The 18,479-nt window shown below is 46.2% G+C and overlaps 1 protein-coding gene across 5 annotated transcripts in view; it reads right to left on the bottom strand.

The window, feature by feature from the left end:
* The window catches only part of EVC2 (EvC ciliary complex subunit 2), a 141,107-nt gene that overhangs the window by 9,104 nt on the left and 113,524 nt on the right, over nucleotides 1-18,479 (bottom strand). For all 5 annotated transcript variants that reach the window (XM_067735496.1, XM_067735493.1, XM_067735492.1 and 2 more), the window contains 3 exons: nucleotides 17,831-18,058; nucleotides 8,947-9,164; nucleotides 6,137-6,224 (listed from right to left, as the gene is read on the bottom strand). In XM_067735496.1, the coding sequence (XP_067591597.1) occupies nucleotides 6,137-6,224; nucleotides 8,947-9,164; nucleotides 17,831-18,058 (534 nt within the window). The remainder of the gene's footprint in view (nucleotides 1-6,136; nucleotides 6,225-8,946; nucleotides 9,165-17,830; nucleotides 18,059-18,479) is intronic.

The raw sequence follows: 18,479 nt of genomic DNA, 5'->3' as shown, positions 1-18,479 counted from the left end.
TTATTTCTCTTCGGGCCCCAGCTCCCTCATACTGTAAAATGAGTTAACAGTAATACCTATGTCAAAAGGCTTTGTGAGGACAAAATGAGCTGTGATGTGTAAAACTGGTCTGTGTTAAGAAGGCAAACTCCCTTTCCTAGCAACAGCGTGGGCATGCCTGGCCACCTGGCCAACCAGAGACCTTCCCTGGAATTTTACACAGCAAACCCAGGAGAAAAAAAGCACTTTATACAGCAAAACCAGGAGAGCTGGATGCTGAAAGGCCATCAGCTCAGGGCTGCCAGCTTTCATGTCCCTTCCTGTGTGGAATAAGCTTATTAGTGGACACAAAGAAACAGGGGAGAGAGACAGAGAAGGAGAGAGAACCACAAAGAGTCCTTTGCCAATTGAGGCCCCAGAGCTCAGCTCTGCTCTTGGAGGGGACAGTCAGGGTATTAATACATTTCGTTTACACTCAAACTAGTTTGAAATGAATTTCTGTTACCTTCACCTAAAAAGAATTCTGACTTTACAAGACATCTAAGTGCCGTGCTTGACAAATCAAGGTCATTCAGTGAGTGTTGGTCGTTGCTGTTGTTACAGTATTTGTGTGAGCTTCCTATTGCAGCTGTAACAGATCACCCCAAACTTGGGCTTAAAACAACACACATTTATTCTCTTACGGTTCTGGAGGCCAGAAGTCTGAAATCAGTGTCACTGGGCTAAAGTCAAGGTCACACAGGCTGGCTCCTTCTGGAGGCTCCCGGGAGAATCCCTTCCCTGGCCTTCCCTAGTGTCAGCTGCTGCCTGCATTCTTTGGCGTATGGCCCCTTCCTCCACCTTCAAAGTTCATCCTCCAATCCCTGCTTCTGTCATTCTCACATGGCCTTCTCTTCAAGCTTGTAAGGACACTTGTGATTACATTTAGGGCCCACTGGGATAATCGAGGATAACACCCCCATCTTAAAATCCTTAATCACATCTGCAAAATCCCCTTTGCCATAGAAGGTCATATTCACAGGTTCTGGGAATTAGGACTTAGACATGTTTGGTGGGCCATTGTGCCAGATTATTAGTACACTTATTCATTCAACCAACACCACGATGGAGTCCTACTGGGCGCCAGACCCTGTTCCAGGCACTGGAGGCAGAGCAGTAAGTAGCACAGACAAAGTCTCTGCCTTCATGAGGCTCACAGTCAGTCAAAGAGACAGATGGTAAGCCTACAAAGAAACACCGTATCAGGCAGTGTAGGTGCCAGGATGCAAAACAAGGCAGGATAAAGAGACAGAGGGTGAGGGGCGGGGGTGGCTGATATATGAGACAGGTAGTCAGGGAAGGCTTCTCCGAGGAGGTGACGTCTGAGCAGGGACCTGAATGAAGTGAGGAAGTGAACCATGGGCACATGGAAGGGAAGAGCTTTCCAGGCAGAGGGAAGGCAAGGGCAAAGACCCTGAGGTGGGGATATCCTTGGCACGTTTCATGGAGAGCGAAGGAGGCCAGTGTGGCTGGCATGGACCGTGTGAGAAGGAGAGTGACAACAGTTAAGTTGGGACAAGTGGCGGGGGATCAGCTCATACGGACCTTTTCATCGTAGGGAGAATTTTGACTTGTCTTCATGGTGAGCTGGGGAGTCATTGCAGGAATTTAAGCAGTGGAAATGGCATGAGCTGATTCTCATTTTTTAAAGATGACTTTGGATGACACAGGGGCCATGAACCATCTGCAACAAGTGAGGTAGCAGAGGGGCGGCATCTCAGGCAAGAGATGGTAGCTGTGTGAGCCAGAGTGGTGGAGGGGAGGTGGTGAGAAGTGGTGGGACGCGGGAGACTCTTTGATGGTAGAGCGAACAAGGTTCGTTGAAAGACAAGAATAAAGGATGACTCCACCATCTTTCACTTGGGCTGCTGGGTAACTGGTGTTATCCAGTGTGGAGCAAGCCTGGGACAGGGGACTGTCAGTCACTCGGAGTTCTGTTTGGACAGGTTAAGTCACTAATGGCGATGTCAAGTCTCAAGTTCAGGGCAGGGGTCTGGAGCTAAGATTAGATGGTAATCAGTGTGGTGATGACATCAGCAAGGGAGTGAATGTAGATGAGAGGGAATGAGGTCCAACGACCGAGTCCTCAGGCTCCCAACGTCCAAAGGCCACGATGCATCCAACACAGGGGCTTGACCACAGGTAGCCAGAGGGCTGGGAGAGAACCAGGTGTCCAGGGTTTGGAAGCCAAGGAGGGAACATATTCAAGAAAAGGGCAGTGGATCAAGTGCCACAGAGAGGTCAAGAAGGACAAAGACATGGACTTGACCACTGGATTTGGAAACATGGGGCTGCTTACTACTCTGACCAATGCTTTCAGTGCAGTGATGGGGAAAAGTGTTATTATAAATACCAAGCTCTTTCCTTGCGACCCGTGTGCTTCCTTCTGCCTGTAGTACTCTCTTCCCCAACGTGCTCTCTGTCTGGCTCTCCTCAACTCATTCTTTTGGTTTCTACACCCGTGTGGGGCTCCTGGAAGCCTTTCCTGACCCCACATTCTGGGACAGATGCCTCTCCTCTGCTTTTCTCTGGTGTTAATCAACTCTCTTCTGTCCAATTCTTGTATAAAATTCAGTTGTCCAATTTCTCATGTGTCTCTGCAGGGAGGTTTTAGGATGGGGTCAGCATCATATGCGTCTCTACCTCCAGCATTTAACCCGGTTCCCAGCACAGAGAAAAACATCAACAGACGTGGGTCGAATAAATGAAGGATAAACTCCATCAACACCCTGTAGACTCACTTCTTCCTGAGGCAGAGGAGTAACCGTTCATCACCGGGATCCCCACTGGTGAATATGGGGACCCACCGGCCCACTGCCATGGCTCTCCCAGCTCTGAAGCTTTCTGATCAATAAAATAATCCTTAACAAAGGTCAATTAACTGGGTCGAGTCTTCCTGAAGGTGGTGACACAAAAAGCATCTGTGTGGGTCACTTCTAGAGACTGAAATGAATCACAAAGCAATGTGGGGACCAGCTGTTCATGCAGAAGACGGCGGCAGAAAGACCAGGCTTAACAGCAGGCCCTGCCTGTCCCTCTCTCCTGTTCTGCTTCACCGCCACTGGACCTGGCACGGATTTCCATTGTTTGGGTGTATCTTGGCATATTTCATCCTTGCCTTGATCTTTAAGAAATACTGCTAATTTAAAGGAATCAAACAATGTAGAAAAGCATAAAAATGTTAAAGTAATTATTCCAAATGCCACTATCCAGAAATAGTTATCAGTACCATTAGGCAAACCACGTTCCAGGAATATTTTTAGGCATATACATAAGTAGATGAATGGAGGGATGGATGGATGGGTGGGTATACAGATGGACAGATGGGTGAATGGATAGATGGATGATGGATAGTGGGTGGTTGGATGGATGGGTGGCTCGGTGGCTAGATGGACGAGTGGCCAAATGGACAGATGGATAGATGGATGGATGGATGGTGGGTGGGGGGATGGATAGATGGACAGACAGATGGACTGATGGATAGATGGGTGGATGGATGGACGGGTAGACAAATGGACAAGTGAATGGATGGATGGATAGACAGATGGAGTGACGGCCAGATGCATGGATGGACATGACTATAAAAATGAGATCATAATCCACATAAAATACTATTTGGTTCATGTATTTATTTTGTTAATTGCCTGCTTTCCCCACCAGAATATCAGCTCCTGAGAGCATGGGCTTTATCTGTTTTTTTTTTTTTTTTGCAGTACGCGGGCCTCTCACTGCTGTGGCCTCTCCTGTTGCGGAGCACAGGCTCCGGACGTGCAGGCTCAGCGGCCATGGCTCATGGGCCCAGCCGCTCCGCGGCATGTGGGATCTTTGCGGACCGAGGCACGAACCCATGTCCCCTGCATCGGCAGGCGGACTCTCAACCACTGTGCCACCAGGGAAGCCCTATCTGTTTTGTTTGCTGCTAAAATCCCAGTGCCTAGGATAGCACTTGCCACTTACTAGGAGCACAGTCAATATTATTCAAGGACAAAGCCCGTTTAGAAGATCTTAAGCTGAATCTAAGTCATCCTTTATGTGGTTAGAAAAGAATGCCACTCTGTTGTCTACAGTGGTTGCAGTCATGCTGGAGCCCCAGGGGAGAAAGGAGGCGAGTTCAGTGAGGACCACAGATGGGGTCCCAGCCTCTCCCCACAGCACAGGGAAACTTCCTGCCTTGTGAGGTTAGTACCATTCATTTTTAAATGAGCACCCCCTTCCTGTTTTATTCATGAAGCAATTAAGAAATACTTTGCTTTAAAGGGAATTGTGCAGTAGCATGAAATGGAATGAGTAGAGCCTTTAAAGGGATAAAAACCCTGATTTTAAACCAGCCCCCACTGACTGGCTATGGGACCCCGGCTAAGTCACGTCACCTCTCTGACCCTCAGTTTCTTCATCTGTCAGGTGATGATCCTCTCCATGCCTCTCCTCAATGCTGGGCTGATATCAGCTGCTGTTTGTATCATCACCATCACAGAAGGGCTGATGGATTTGCAGCAGTGCCCTGGGGAGGCTCTTCCCACTGCCAGGGTCCCCAGAGCAATGGTGAGCATGAACTGGGATGATGTGTGATGTGTCTAGCACAGAGCAGGCATTCGAGAGTATTATTTTGATATTGTCATAAACATGCAAAAAAGGAGGAGTTGGCAAAGTTGCATAAACATGAAAACATGGGTGCTCTTATGGAAACTATCCTTCATGCAAATTTGGGAATTCAAACTATGCTGTCCCTAAGGCAGTGTAACCATGAGGAAAGAAAACAGAAGAGAGAGAGAGAAACAGAGACAGAGAGATCACAAGAGAAAGACAAGAAAAAGGAGGAGAAGGAGGAAGAGGAGGAGGGGAGGAGGAGTAGAGTAGGAGGAAGAACAGGGAGACAGGGAGGGAGACCTGGGCCTCCTTCGTTATCATCTTGCCTGGTACAGAGAAGAAACAGGTGAAATACAGGAGGCCACTAAACAGGGAGTGATGGTTAACTTTACAGGTCATCTTGTCTGGGCCACAGTGTCAAGATATTTGGACAAACATCATTCTGGATATTTCTTTGAAGGAGCTTTTGGATGAGATTAACATTTAAGTCAGTGGACTTAAAGCAGATTGCTTTGATGTGGGTGGGCCCCATCTAAGCAGGTGAAGGCCCAAACAGAAAAAAGACTGACCTCTGAGCCACAGTGAATTCTGCCAGTAGTGGGACTTTGGACTTGAACTGTTAACATCAGCTCTTCCCTGGGTCTCTAGCCTGGTGGTCTATCCTGCCAGCCTACTTGGACTTGCCAGTCTCCATAATCACATGAGCTAATTCCATAAAGTAAGTCTCTCTCTCCTTCTCTCCCCCCCCCCAAGTCTTTGTGGTTCTGTTTCTCTGAAAAATCCTCACTAATACACAGGGCCTGGAAAAGAAACAAATCAGTTGAGTAGACTTTGCTGAGGGGACTCTACAAGGCACAGGGTTGGGGGCAGAGAAAAACCACGCCCTGACTATAGGGCCAATTCTTTAGCAGAGTTCACAGTTTAAAAGAGCCAACAAATCAGAAATGAATCTAGATGAAATTCCACATGTGACACTTTGGCCGTCTGTCAATTCTCTTAGTTACAAAGAAGAAAGGGGGTGGGCGGGCAATCAGAGTGAGTGTGGAGATGGCTCAGTTCTCCCAGAGACCCAGGCCAGGGGCATCATGTGCTCTGCAGGGAAACTGAGCAGAAAGAGCACACCGTGTAGTCACCTACCCCAGGCTGAATCCTGAGCTCCAAGGAGCGGCAGTGAGCCCTGGAGCCCTCACGCCACAAAATCTGGGCATGGTTCCTCTATTTGAAAAATGGATATATTAAATGTATATATTAAACTTACTTAAGACTGAGAAGAAGAAGGTTTGGGTGCCTGTCTAATTACAGAAACTGACCAGGGCAATGATTACTATTGTCATTGCTGCTGCCGTGACCCCCGATCAAATGTCCTCTATGTGCTGGCCCTGGGCCAGGGGTTTTCACAGATCTGCTTGGCAGCTCCCAAGGTTCGAGTTATCATCCCCATCTTGAGGGTGAGGAATCGTGGACACTGAGAAAAGGGTGAAGTGACGACCTGGCAAGGGATGGACCCAGGACATGGCAAACTTGTTCTCACCTGGCTGTACAGGGTCACAAAGGTGTCCGTCTCCATATTCTCCAGCAAATCTTCAAGCATGACACTGTTCTCTTGCTCTTCTCTCAAACTAGAGTGAAAACAAAATCTATATGAGTCTAGTTTTGTTATAAAGCTAGTTATTTAAATCCTAGTTATTTAAACAACAAGGGATCACAAATCTAATCAACATGATTTAAAAAAAAAAAAATCCATCCAAAGAAGTGGCCAGAAGAAGCTTGCTGGTTTTTAGCTAGATTACCTTGCAAATAATGTACCAGGGAGGGCTCACCAGGAGGGAGAGCTCCTCGAAGCAAGAAGTTTTGTGGGAGCCATATGGAGACTTTTCTGTGGCTTTGCAGGGTAATCTGTGATCTGCATGGCTATTAGTGTAACTGATGCCATCTTGGGCCCTTACAGTCTCTCCTGTCCTTCTGCTGACCCACCTAGGACTGTGCAGTGAATCACTTCTCTGTCATCAGGGCTTTGTAGTTAATAGATATTGTTTAATAACCATTAGGACCAGGTAGCCTCTATGCTTTGTTCGTCCCCAGACAAGGATGAAAACCTTCCCTGAAGTATTCCTGGCACCCACGAGACTAGGTACCCGTTCATAAATCTTCACTTAGGAATGCACGTCCTAGTTCCAAGCTATCCCCATATCTTAGGTTAACTATCAAATTGTCCCAATGGCCCCTTGGTGGTGCGGAATGCAGCTGTGAAGGCTTCTGGATTATTGTCTGCTTGACCCCACCTTGTGAGGATGTTACCCTAGATAAACAGATCCATTGGTTATGTGGAGCTGCCTGCCTTGTTTTTCGGTCTCCAGATGCCTGCTCAGTTCGGTGGGCACTTTTCGTTCCCTCTGACCTCCAACCGTGATCCTAAGTTGAAAACTCTCAGTATTAGTTGTCATGCTTGTGCTCAAGAACACCAAGATCTGGAGTCTTCAATTACCATGTGACCTTGTGTTGAAGCGGGCCCAGAACCATCTCCCAAGGATGGACCTGACTCTGACCACAGAGGCTGGGTGGCACCTTATCACACAAGGTCTCTATCAGGCGTCTTGACTTCCCCACAAGGAGGTCCTCCCAGCCTATCCCTCAGCCAATCAAAGTTGGCATTTTGGGTTATCCATCCTGCATTCCTGCTGGTTAATACAATCCAAACCCAATCTGCAGGTACACTTCATACCAAAAGCTCGATCATCAGCATTTTCCACCATGAAGCATGGAATACGTTACTAAAATCCTAAATCAAGTCTAAATAAAGTCAACATCTCTGAGCATTTTCCTCTGATCAAACAGATTCAGTCTTTTATGCAATTATTTCAATGGAAAACAGAACTGCACTTTGATGTTGTGTTCACACAGAAAAGCGTAATCAAATACATTAAAATAACCTGTAATCTCACCACACAGAAATCACATCTATTACAATTTGGCCTATTTGCTTCAGTTAATTTGTGTGTATGTTTTCAAAAATGAAATCATGCTGTATATATAGTTTTTACCCTGTCCTTCACATGTCAACATTATATTCACAATGGAAAATTATGAAGCTGTTAAAAATTATGTTTTCCAGAAGATATATGTACCTCTATGTTCACTGCAACACTATTTACAATAGCTAAGATATGGAAGCAACCTAAGTGTCCATCCATAGATGAATGGACAGAGAAGATGTGGTATATATACACAGTGGAATATTATTCAGCTGTAAAAAACGGATGAAATCTTGCGTTTGGAGCAACATGGATAGACCTGGAGGGTATTATGCTAGGTGAAATAAGTCAGACAGAGACAAACAAATACCGTATGGTTTCACTTATATATATGGAATGTAAAAAACAAAACAAATGAACAAACAAGACAGAAACAGACTCATGGATACAGAGAACAAACTGGTGGTTGCTGGGTTGGGTTGAGGGGAAGAGGGTGGGAGGAAAGTCAAAATAGGTGAAGGGGATTAAGAGATACAAACTTCCAGCTATAAAATAAATAAGTTATGGGGATGTAATATACACATAGGGGATATAGTCAGTAATACTGTAACAACTTTGTATGGTGATGGATGGTAACTGGTTTTACTGCAGTGATCATTTCATAATGTATAAAAATATTGAATCACTATGTTGTACACCTGAAACTAATATAATCTTGTATGTTAATTGTAACTCAAAAATAAAATAAAATACCTAGACTCTGTAAGGGAAAAAGTATTTTTTTCAACAGTTCTTAATGCCATGGGCAAAGGCTAATTGTCTAATTAATTGAAAAAGAATGCAAAAAACAACAACAAAAAAGAAGATCAGGGGGTTCTGTCTGTTTTATAATTTTACAAAAGCAGGATATAAATATTATGTTTATGGTGAGGCCTGAGTAAGGCCTGTATTCACTGCATCGTGCAAATGTCAATTCCTGGTCTGGATAATGTGTTGTTATCCTGTGAGATGTTGCCATTGGGGGAAGCTGGGTGATGGGCCATGGAACCTCTGCACTATTTTTTTCAACTTCTTGTGAGTCTATAATTATTTCAAAATAAAAAGCTGAAAAATATTACCTTCAGTAAAACCTCAATATTAAATATTCAACAGAAATTAAATATTAAAAGACTCAAAAAATGAAGTATAAAAAGATGTCAGGGAAGAAGCCTGTTACAAAGTTAACAGCTCGTGCCTGAGTGCTGGGAGGACCTCTCAGACGGCAGCACGACAGCCCAGGTGGGCCTTATCCCGCTGAGTCTGAGAGGCCAGGTGCCCCCCTGGCCTGCGGGGACTGAGCCTACACACTGCCCTTGGGCCCTTGGCTCACCTCTGCTGGTGATGCTCCAGTAACTTCTGACCCTTGCTCAGGGCCCGTCGCAGGACAGCCGAAACCTGCCTTTCAGAATCTGTCTCCTCCTCCGGCTCGTGCAGAAGCCCAGGCCCCTCACCTGCCCACTGCTGCCGACTCTCCAGGGCCCGCTGCAGCTGGGCCGCCTCTTGGTGCGCCAGCTGGTCCTCCAGCTTCCTCTCCAGTTCCTGGAGCTCCTGCACACAGAGGGGCAGGTGATGAGCCCAAGGCAGGTGGACCGCAGGATAAAATCTGCCCCGCTTGGCACGGCGCTGCAAGCCTAGCACCACCTCCTTTTGCTGCCTCCCGGATCTGGCCGTGCCAAACAGCATGAAGAGACTGCATCTGGGTCTCTCACCCCTCCGTGCCTTTGCACACACTGTACACCCACCTGCAGGGCCTTTCCCCGTTGGCCTGGCCAACTCTGAGTCTTCTTTCAAGGACTGGCTTTAGAAGAACCTCCTCAGGAAAGAGCTCTGTTCTGTGTTGGTCTCAGCCTGTGGACTGTGACAGTACTAGCTGGAGATGCCTGGGGGTCCACACTCCCTGGGGCAGCGCCCACAGGCATTTTCCTGATGGGCTGATGTCAAGGTTGAACTGGCCCTTGTGGTTCTTATGATTGCAAGACTCAACCTCAGCAACAACCATCAGGGACCTTGAAAAAACAAGGTTTATTCCTCACAGGCCCTGGAGGGTACACGGCACACCCAGGCCACACAGCAGGGTCGCAAAGAGAGAGACAGCATGGCCCTTGGATGGTCAAGGGTGGGGTGCCTAGTGTTTCACTGGTTCACTCTTTGTTGGTGAACTTAAATCATAAGAGCAGGAATTGAGGCGCAGGGAGGGCAAAGCAGGGTCACTCAAGAGGTCAGGTATGTAGGTCAACCAGAGCTTTCAAAAAAAGGGAAATTCACGGGTGGGGCAGCCTGACTGTTATCTAGTTGTTTAGTTGGCAACCTGTTTATTTTCAGACGATGTCTTTGAAACGGATGCCTCGACAATCAAAAGCTGAATGTCAGGCACTTATATTACAATCAAAAAAGCTAATTGTCAGGCACTTACTAACGGCTCCCTAAGTCCCCTGGGAGATGCAGACTCCCCCTCCTCAACTGTCCACTCACCATCCTTCGTATTTTCCCATCACAGACTGAATGAATATTTGTGGTCCCTCAAAATCCACATGCTGGATCCCTAATCCCCAGCGGGATGGGGCTTGGAGGTGTGGCCTTTGGGGGTAATTAGGTTTAGATAAAGTTACAAGGATGGGGCCCCCAAGATGGGATTAGTCCCCTTATAGAACGAGGAAGAGACCAGAGCTCCCTCTCTCTGCCATGTGAGGACACAGTGAGAAGGCAGCCGTCTGCAAGCCAGGAAGGATTGTTCGCAACAGAAACAGAATCAGCCAGCACTTTGATCTTAGACTTCCCAGTCTCCAAAACTGTGAGAAAATAAATGTTTGTTATCTAAGCCCTGTAGTCTATGGTATTTGGATTCAGCAGCACGAGCAGATTAGGACAATGCTCCACTTTCTGCTAGAGTGTGAGCTCCTGGGGGGCAGGGCTGCATTTCCATCCCCCAACCTGCAGCACATAGCAGCTCCCTGGCAGCTCCCACCTGTCTCTAAAACACATGGGTTGGGCTTCCCTGGTGGCGCAGTGGTTGGGAGTCCGCCTGCCGATGCGGGGGACGCGGGTTCGTGCCTCGGTCCGGGTGGGCCATGGCCGCTGCGCCTGCGCGTCCAGAGCCTGTGCTCCGCAACGGGAGAGGCCACAGCAGTGAGAGGCCCGCGTACCGCAAAAAAAAAAAAAAGTTAAAACACATGGGTTATCAGCACGTAACCTACGTGGCGAAAGCTGTGCTGGACCAGCAACCATGGATAACACCTAACACTGACAGTACACAGGTCAAGCCTGACCCACTCTAAGTGCTCTGTGTTTATTCATCTCATTGAATCCTTATAACAACTGTAAGGAATATATACTTATTTTCCCTGTTACAAATGATGCAACTGAGGCAGGGAGACAAAGTAATTTTCCAGGCCATGCAATTCTTAAGTGGCAGAACCAGAATACGGGGCCAGGCCAGCCGGCTCCAAGGTTTGTGTCCTTAACCCCCAGGCTATACTGTCTCTCACTGGCCAGACAGAAGAAATCTGCATTCTGAGGCCACCAGAGTCAGAGAATCTGGGTACAAGAGACTGTCCACAGCCTGCTTAGATGGGTAAGAGAGGGCGGGCAGGAAGGTCCCAAGCCTTGTAAAATGCACCGAACCTATTATTCACCAGCTGGCCAGTGTTCTATGTGGGGTGGAGTGAGGATGGGGCTCAATCGTAAGAGGCCTTGGTTAGGTGTCATCAGGAGATGGTGGCCCTTGGTCCTCCTAAATTTTGTGCAAAACCGTCTGCCTGTCTGCAGAGGGGCCAAAGCTTGCATCAAGCGCTCAGAAGGGTCTCAAAGTCCCCCAGAGGCTCAGAAACCAAGGCAGAAGAGAAAATGGCCAGAGAGGTAAACTGAAGTCGTAGTGTGGAGAGTGCCTGGGTTGTGCCGTCAGGGCCGTGGAAGCTTTGGAATGCTCTGAGCGTGGGCTACCATCACACTGAGATTTCCAGTTATGACCATCCTTCTCGTTGCTGCGTCCCAAATTGGAAACATAACCAAACACAGCATTTCCAACAGCACTAATGAGTTTCCCTCAGCGTGTTCTGTCAGCATGCCCGGAGCCTGGTCACGGACCAGGCTTCCACTGAGGCAGCCCCCAGCCCACAGTGTGGGGAAGGAAAGGACAGACCCACGCCTGCCAGTGTCCCCAAAACAGGCAGAGCACAGAGAGCTGGCGAGTCACACTTTGGTTTTCCGAGACCGGGTTAGCCCTGGTTAGGAACAGGAAACAAGGTGGGAACCTGGTATCCTGCAGGTTCTAAGATGCTGATGGGAGGTTCTCCCAGAGGTCAGTTCTCCTCCAAACCCCTGCCACTTAGCACAACTGGAATCCAAGATTCGGTTCTAGAACTGTCTTCCTTAATGCCTGCTCTCTTCACTAGAGTTTAGATGCTCAGGTAGGGGCTCTGGGACTGTCTTGTTCATCCTTCTCCCCAGCAGGAAGCAGGCACCTGGCTTGTGGAAGGAGTCACAGTAACCAGCAACATCTTACTAATAGTAATAATAACAGCAATTAGCACATACCGAATGCCCACCTTGCGCTAGATTTGATTCACGCTATCTTTACATGAATTAATTTATTTAATCTTCACAAAACAGCACAAGGTAGTCCCATTTTATCGATAAGGTAGCTCAGGCGCAGACAGCGTAAGGAAATCTCCTGAAGTCCCAAGAACCCAAGAGAGGAGTGATTTTAATTTCTCTGACTCTGGGCCCCATCTCTCGCTTCTATTGTCTCTGGAAAGCATTATGTAGGCATCTTTTGAATGAATGGATGGTTGGACAGATGGACAAATGATGATGACGATGATGATGAAGACAGACAGACAGGCAGATAGAGAGACAGTTCCAGGCCTTTTATTGGGCACAAGGGATGCTGGGGTGAATGAGACATGGCCCCTAGACTCTGGAAACTCACGGTTTAGCGTGGGAGACAGTTGTTCAAACACAGTAACAGTGACAGGTAACAGCCCGTCTCTGGGAATCGCGATGGAGAGTTATTTGAGTACAGAGCTGGGAAAAACCAACTCTGTCCAAGGGAATCACGGATGGCTTCACAGAGGAGGCAACATTTGGCTTGTCTAAGAATATGGAGAGGAGTTTGTACGTGGGCAGCAGAAGCATTCTAGGCAGAGGTCCTTCCAAGGAATGGAGGCCTGAATGTGTCTCAAGTGTTCAGGAAGCTGCAGGAAGGTCCAGGGGCTAAAACTCAGAGTCCGAGGGAGGGAGGGGTAGAGGATAAATATTAAAATATGGAGCTGGGAATGGGGCTGTCACTGATCATTTTTATTTTTCAGAAAGGCTCCTCTGGCTGCAGTGTGGAGGAGACTGCAGAGGGAAGGAGGAAGGCGGGTGGAAATCAATGTCAGGACAGGAGCCAGGCTTTGCAGGCAGGAGGTGTGGGCTCTGCTTTCCAGCTGTGGGACCCTGGTGAAATGCGTTAACTGTCCTAAGCCTCAACTCCATCTGTAGAATGGGAATAAAATCATCCTGGGGTTGACAGAAAGTTTACACACTTAACACGATGCCTTGGGCTTAACGAGAGCTCAATGAGTGCAAGCTACTCTTGGTGCGATTTTTGGTTTTCAGATTTGTCTGAAGAGTGAAGCTGGGCGGCAAAGGTCAGAAGTGAGAAAATTCCAGCAGGATCGACAGACTGGGTGACTGGCAGCAAGTGGGCAGTAAGGCAGAGGGGAGAAGAGAAAGATGTCCAGTCCAGGCTTGGAAAAGTGGATATGCAGCCACTGAAATTGAAATGCAAATACAGTGGGTACAGTTAGTCTGGGGTCACATTATCTGTATGAGTAAGTCCATCCCATTTAAATTTGCCCATGATTCAGTTATGCCTTTGCCTATGTCCCAATTTCACAAAATGAGTCTAAATCTTTCATCAAGTGAGGGGAACTTGATATAGTTTTCTTAGGAGTCATTGCTTCCAAAGCATTTCATTTCATGCTTTTTTAAATTCTCCTGAATGTGAAACAGCTTAAAAGCCCGTTCCCAATGGGAAAGTGGTTTTCCCAGAATGATCAGATTGCAGAATGAAAGTCTAATACCAGGAGCAAAATGACAGGTTTGTCTTCCCTCCAAATGCAAATCTTCGCTGCAAAAAACCCCGGCATCGTATCCATCGCTGTACCAGGAATTTAATCATGCAGCATCCTCTGATTTATCATCAGTTGCTTCCAATTCAGGACACATTAACTCTTCTATTCTAAACACGCTTGAGAATAAGAAAGCTTTGATGTTACTCAAAAGGGCTTTAAGATAAAATTGAAAATGTAAGTGTTGTGCTGCCCAGTTACTAATGGGAATAAGGGTCGTTGCAAGTGGAAAGGGCCATGCAGTGTCTTAGGGCTTAACTGAGGTGCTTCTCAGAGCATTTATGATGAAGAGATGAACCGGGAACTGAAAGCCAGAGGTTCCTAGTGTCTTATTTTGTTCCTAATTTGTTTGATACATGACCTTGGACCTGCCCTTCCTCTGAAGGCCTCACCTGCTTCACCTATAATTCCTGGCAATGTCCACCTCCATGCCAATCACCCGGCAGCGATACTTACTGTGGGTTTTGGGTAAACATCCTGCAGGTATTTCCTCCTATTATTAATTTGCTAAGGAGTCTTAAGTTGAATGGGTGCTGAATTCAATAAAATACTTGTTCTGTATATACTGAAATGATCATAGGAGTCATTTCTTTAATCTGTTAATCTAATGAATTTTGTACATGAATGTTTTAATGTTAAACCAACCCTACATTCCTGAGAAAAACTCAGTTCGGTCATGCTGTATTAAATCCTTTTTACAGACGGCTGGATTAGGTCAATATTTTGTTTATGAATTGTACATCTATGCTCAAAGTAAGACAACTGTAATTGTTCTTTCTCGTACTATTCATGTCTGCTTTCGGTGTCAGGGTTATCTGAGCTTCATGAAATGAGGAATAGTCCCTATTTTTTTTAACATCAGAAATAATCCTTATATGAGATTGGAAAAACTTGCTACCTTAAGGTTTGGTGGAGCTCACCTGTAAAACTATCAAGGTAAGATATCTTTGCACGTGTGTCAGAAGATTTCAAAACTACTGAATCAATTTCTTTCGTGGTAATGGAACTATACAGATTTTTTTTCTAGTTGAACCAATCTTGGTGATCTATAATTTTTTAGAAAATTTTCTTTCTTTGCAATGTCTAAAGTCATCTACATAAAATTATTGTTCACAGAATTCTCTTATTTTTTAAAACTCTAGGGCATCTATTGTTATGTTGATTTTTATACTTCTGATATTACTTGTCCCTTATCTCTTTTTTAAATGGTCAGTCTTTCTGGATATTTGTATATTTATTAGACTTTTCTCAAAAAATTCAACATTTCACTTTATCGATTCTCTCTACTGTAGTTTTGTTTTTATTTATTCTCTCTTCCTTCCCTCTACTTTCTACAGGTTCATTTGTGGTTGTTATCCCCCTAACTTTTTGTTTTGTTTTGTTTTTTGGGTTTTTTTTTGCGGTACATGGGCCTCTCACTGTTCTGGCCTCTCCTGCCGCGGAGCACAGGCTCTGGACGCGCAGGCTCAGCGGCCATGGCTCACAGGCCCAGCCGCTCTGCGGCATGTGGGATCTTCCCGGACCAGGGCACGAACCCGTGTCCCCTGCATCGGCAGGCGGACTCTCAACGACTGCGCCACCAGGGAAGCCCCCCACTAACTTTTTATATGATTTCAATTGTGAGCCTTTCTTCTTTTTCAATATAAGTTAAGGGCATAAATTTCTCTCTAACAACTGCTTTTTTAGAGAGAAAAAAAAGCAGTTAGAAACGTCGTATCTACATTATTTTTCTGTTCTTTGAATTTTAAAATTTCCATTTCTTTGATTTGAAAATTTCCATTCTTTTGATTTGAAAATTTCCATTTCTTTGAAAATTTGATTTCTTTGATCCATGAATTATTAAGAAGTATGTTTAATACTTCCAAAGTATGGAAGTTTTAATCTCTTAAAAAAACGGATTTAAACTTAATTGTCCTTTTTCAAAAAGGTGGTCAACAGGGTAATGCGTGGTCAATTACTTTTTAACTGTCCTAATATGTGCTGAAGAAAAACGTATGTTCGTTAACCGTTAGCTGTGAGATTTTGCATGTGTGCATTAAATACAGGTTGTTAAATGTGTGATTCAGTCCATCTGTATCTTCACTGGTGTTTCATCTGATCAATGTTCAACCACAGAAGGAGCTGTGCTGAAAGTTCCCACCATGATGAGAGATCTCTCAATTTCTCCCTGTTTGGTCGATTTTTCTTTTTGTTGTTTTGGGTCTTTTACCACATACATGCAAGTTGAGAATCTCTCTGCTCTCTGGGTGAATGACACTTTTAAATCATTTTGGAATTATCTTTAACTTTTTAAATAATTTCATAAATCATTCTTTTATACTCTATACTGATAATTCAGACATCTACAGTCGTTGGGGATTTTAATCCGCTGGTGTTTTGTTTTTCTTATCCACAGGTCCTCTTGTCTTGCATCTTTATGTGTTCAGTTACTCTTTAAATTTTAATTGAGAACTCATAGAAATCCTGAGGTGCCCGGATTGAGAATATTTTCCTCTGGACAGGATCTGCCTTAGCTTTAGCCATGCACCAGGGCAGGCATCCCACCTGGACCTATTTAAATTTAATTTATCACCTTGGAGATTTCCCGACTGAATAGCTAAAGTATTTTTGGATTCCTTCGTCACATTAGAAGAAGCCTTTGGTGACAAATTCAGAGGAGACTCACACCCTGCCCCCCTCACCCCCTGCCACCAGCAGGGCTGAAGATGGACAGGTTACCCTGGTGGCTGCTTTGACCACAGGTGGCTTTCTCCTCCCGCCTCACTGGGCATTCTGTCTCCTCAGGACATCCCACAGCCCCATCTCCTAGTCCTTCAAATTAATCCCCTATCCCTGGGCGTTCTGGGTTTCACCCTTTGCCCCTAGATTTCAGCCTCTGGATTTGCTTCTATCTCCCTCTATGAGTTCAGCTTCTCCAGGCTATCCTTAGCCCTTGGGGATTTTCCTCATTCTCTTGCAAAGTCACAAAGCATTAAAAAGTATGTTTATTTTTATTTACCCAGCGTTTGGATGTTTTGTGCTGGGATATCAGCAAAGCTTCCCCTTCTTTCCTATCCCTACAAACAGGCGTCACAGTGCAGGGTGCACTATGTTTGCTGGAAAAATAGCTTGGACTCTTCAGGGTCTCATGTTATTTATGACTTCTGTAAAGAAATGACGGGAACCCCCATTAGCAAGATCAACTAGTCCATGAACATGACCCAGGGGTCTGAAGTGAGAAAGGGATACATTTCTGGCTCCTGTCACTCAGTAGCTCTGTGGACCTCGGAAAGAACTTGACCTGCCACCTGCCCGAATCTCATTTCTTTACTTGAGAACTGAGCACAGAAAAGGTACCGACTTCATGGCATGGCTCGATGATTAATTGGCATAATGCCTGACAAAGCGCGTAACTGCAAAGCGGCATAAAATCGCAACTTATTAATAATCATGCTTAAATGATCATCTTAAGACGCACAATTAAGTAATGAATTGTTAATGCTTAAATGAGAGTACACCCATTTCACAGCCCATTAGTGCTTGCCTGCCACACACGTGACACGCGATAAATGTGAGTTCCCTTTCCTCACTGTAACTATTATAATAATACATGAAATTCTAAAATTATACATACAGGGACTAAAATTAGTCCTCAAAACCATTACGTCGGTAGCTTTTGTTTTACGAGTATATCTCCCACGCCTTGGAAAAAATGCAGCATGTAGGAATAATTAGAATTTTGAAAATAAAAAATAATCCGTTATTTCACAGCATCTAAGGCGCCATTCATTGAAAGCGACACAGCTATTTTTCATAGTAGTATGAAAGATACAATACCGCTGTTGGCTGCAAGAGGCATCCCAGTTTCCCAGATTTTAAAAACGTTAAAATTCAAAAGGTTTGCTTCCTTGGAGGTAATGAAATAGAGCAGCCTTGGGCTGCAAGGGTGCACCACGCTCCCATGGGAGTTTCCTCACTCAACCCTCTCCAGGACGCTGCAGTGGGCACAGGACAGTGGACCACTCACCTAATGGTGGGAGAAGTGGAGGTGGCCACCAGAACGAAACACCAAAGTATGTGGTGCGGCCCCCCCGCGCCTTCCTTCCCAGGTCTGTCACTCACCGGGCTGTGCGACTCCAGGATCTGCGTGCAGGCTGCCTTGGTCAGGGTCTCTGACGCGCTCAGCTCCTCCAGGAGCAGGTCCTGGATGGTCAGGAGCGCAGTGTACGCCCACAGGGTCTTGGCCATCCTGGCCGCCTTCTGGAACTGCAGGGAGACGAGGGACTCGGCAAAGCGTCCCTCCTGGGCCTCCAGCAGCTGTACCCTCTCGCGAAGCAACTCTCCTCGGACCTGGGAGGGGCCGGCCAGAGAACCAGAGAACAGTAAGTGGAGGGACGGGAGAACAGAGCACGCGGCTGACAAAAGCCGGTGTATTTATATTCGTGCAGGCAGGCAGCCGGTCATCGATTCGGGATTCTGAAGAAGGTCTCAAGGCAGCAGCGTTGGAATCTCAGTGCGCAGTTTAAGACAGCAAGGGCCTCTCTGCTTATAAAGATGCTGCGGGGCTTTCAGAGTCCAGCTGTTCATTCCACATGTATCACTCTCGGAGGTAAATCGAACTGTGTTGCTTCCAGGGCAAATTCCTTCAAGCCTCCCATCTTAAAGGATGAAAATTCAGTCTTCCTAACACAGCCCCTAAGGCCCTCCCCTCCCCGATCCCAGCGAAGGTACAGCTGGAAAGGTCTGGTCTGTTCTGCCACCCCCACCCACA

Source organism: Pseudorca crassidens, chromosome 4 (assembly GCF_039906515.1).
Source record: "Pseudorca crassidens isolate mPseCra1 chromosome 4, mPseCra1.hap1, whole genome shotgun sequence".
Lineage (NCBI taxonomy): Eukaryota > Metazoa > Chordata > Mammalia > Artiodactyla > Delphinidae > Pseudorca > Pseudorca crassidens.
This window is presented reverse-complemented; position numbering and strand designations above follow the sequence as displayed.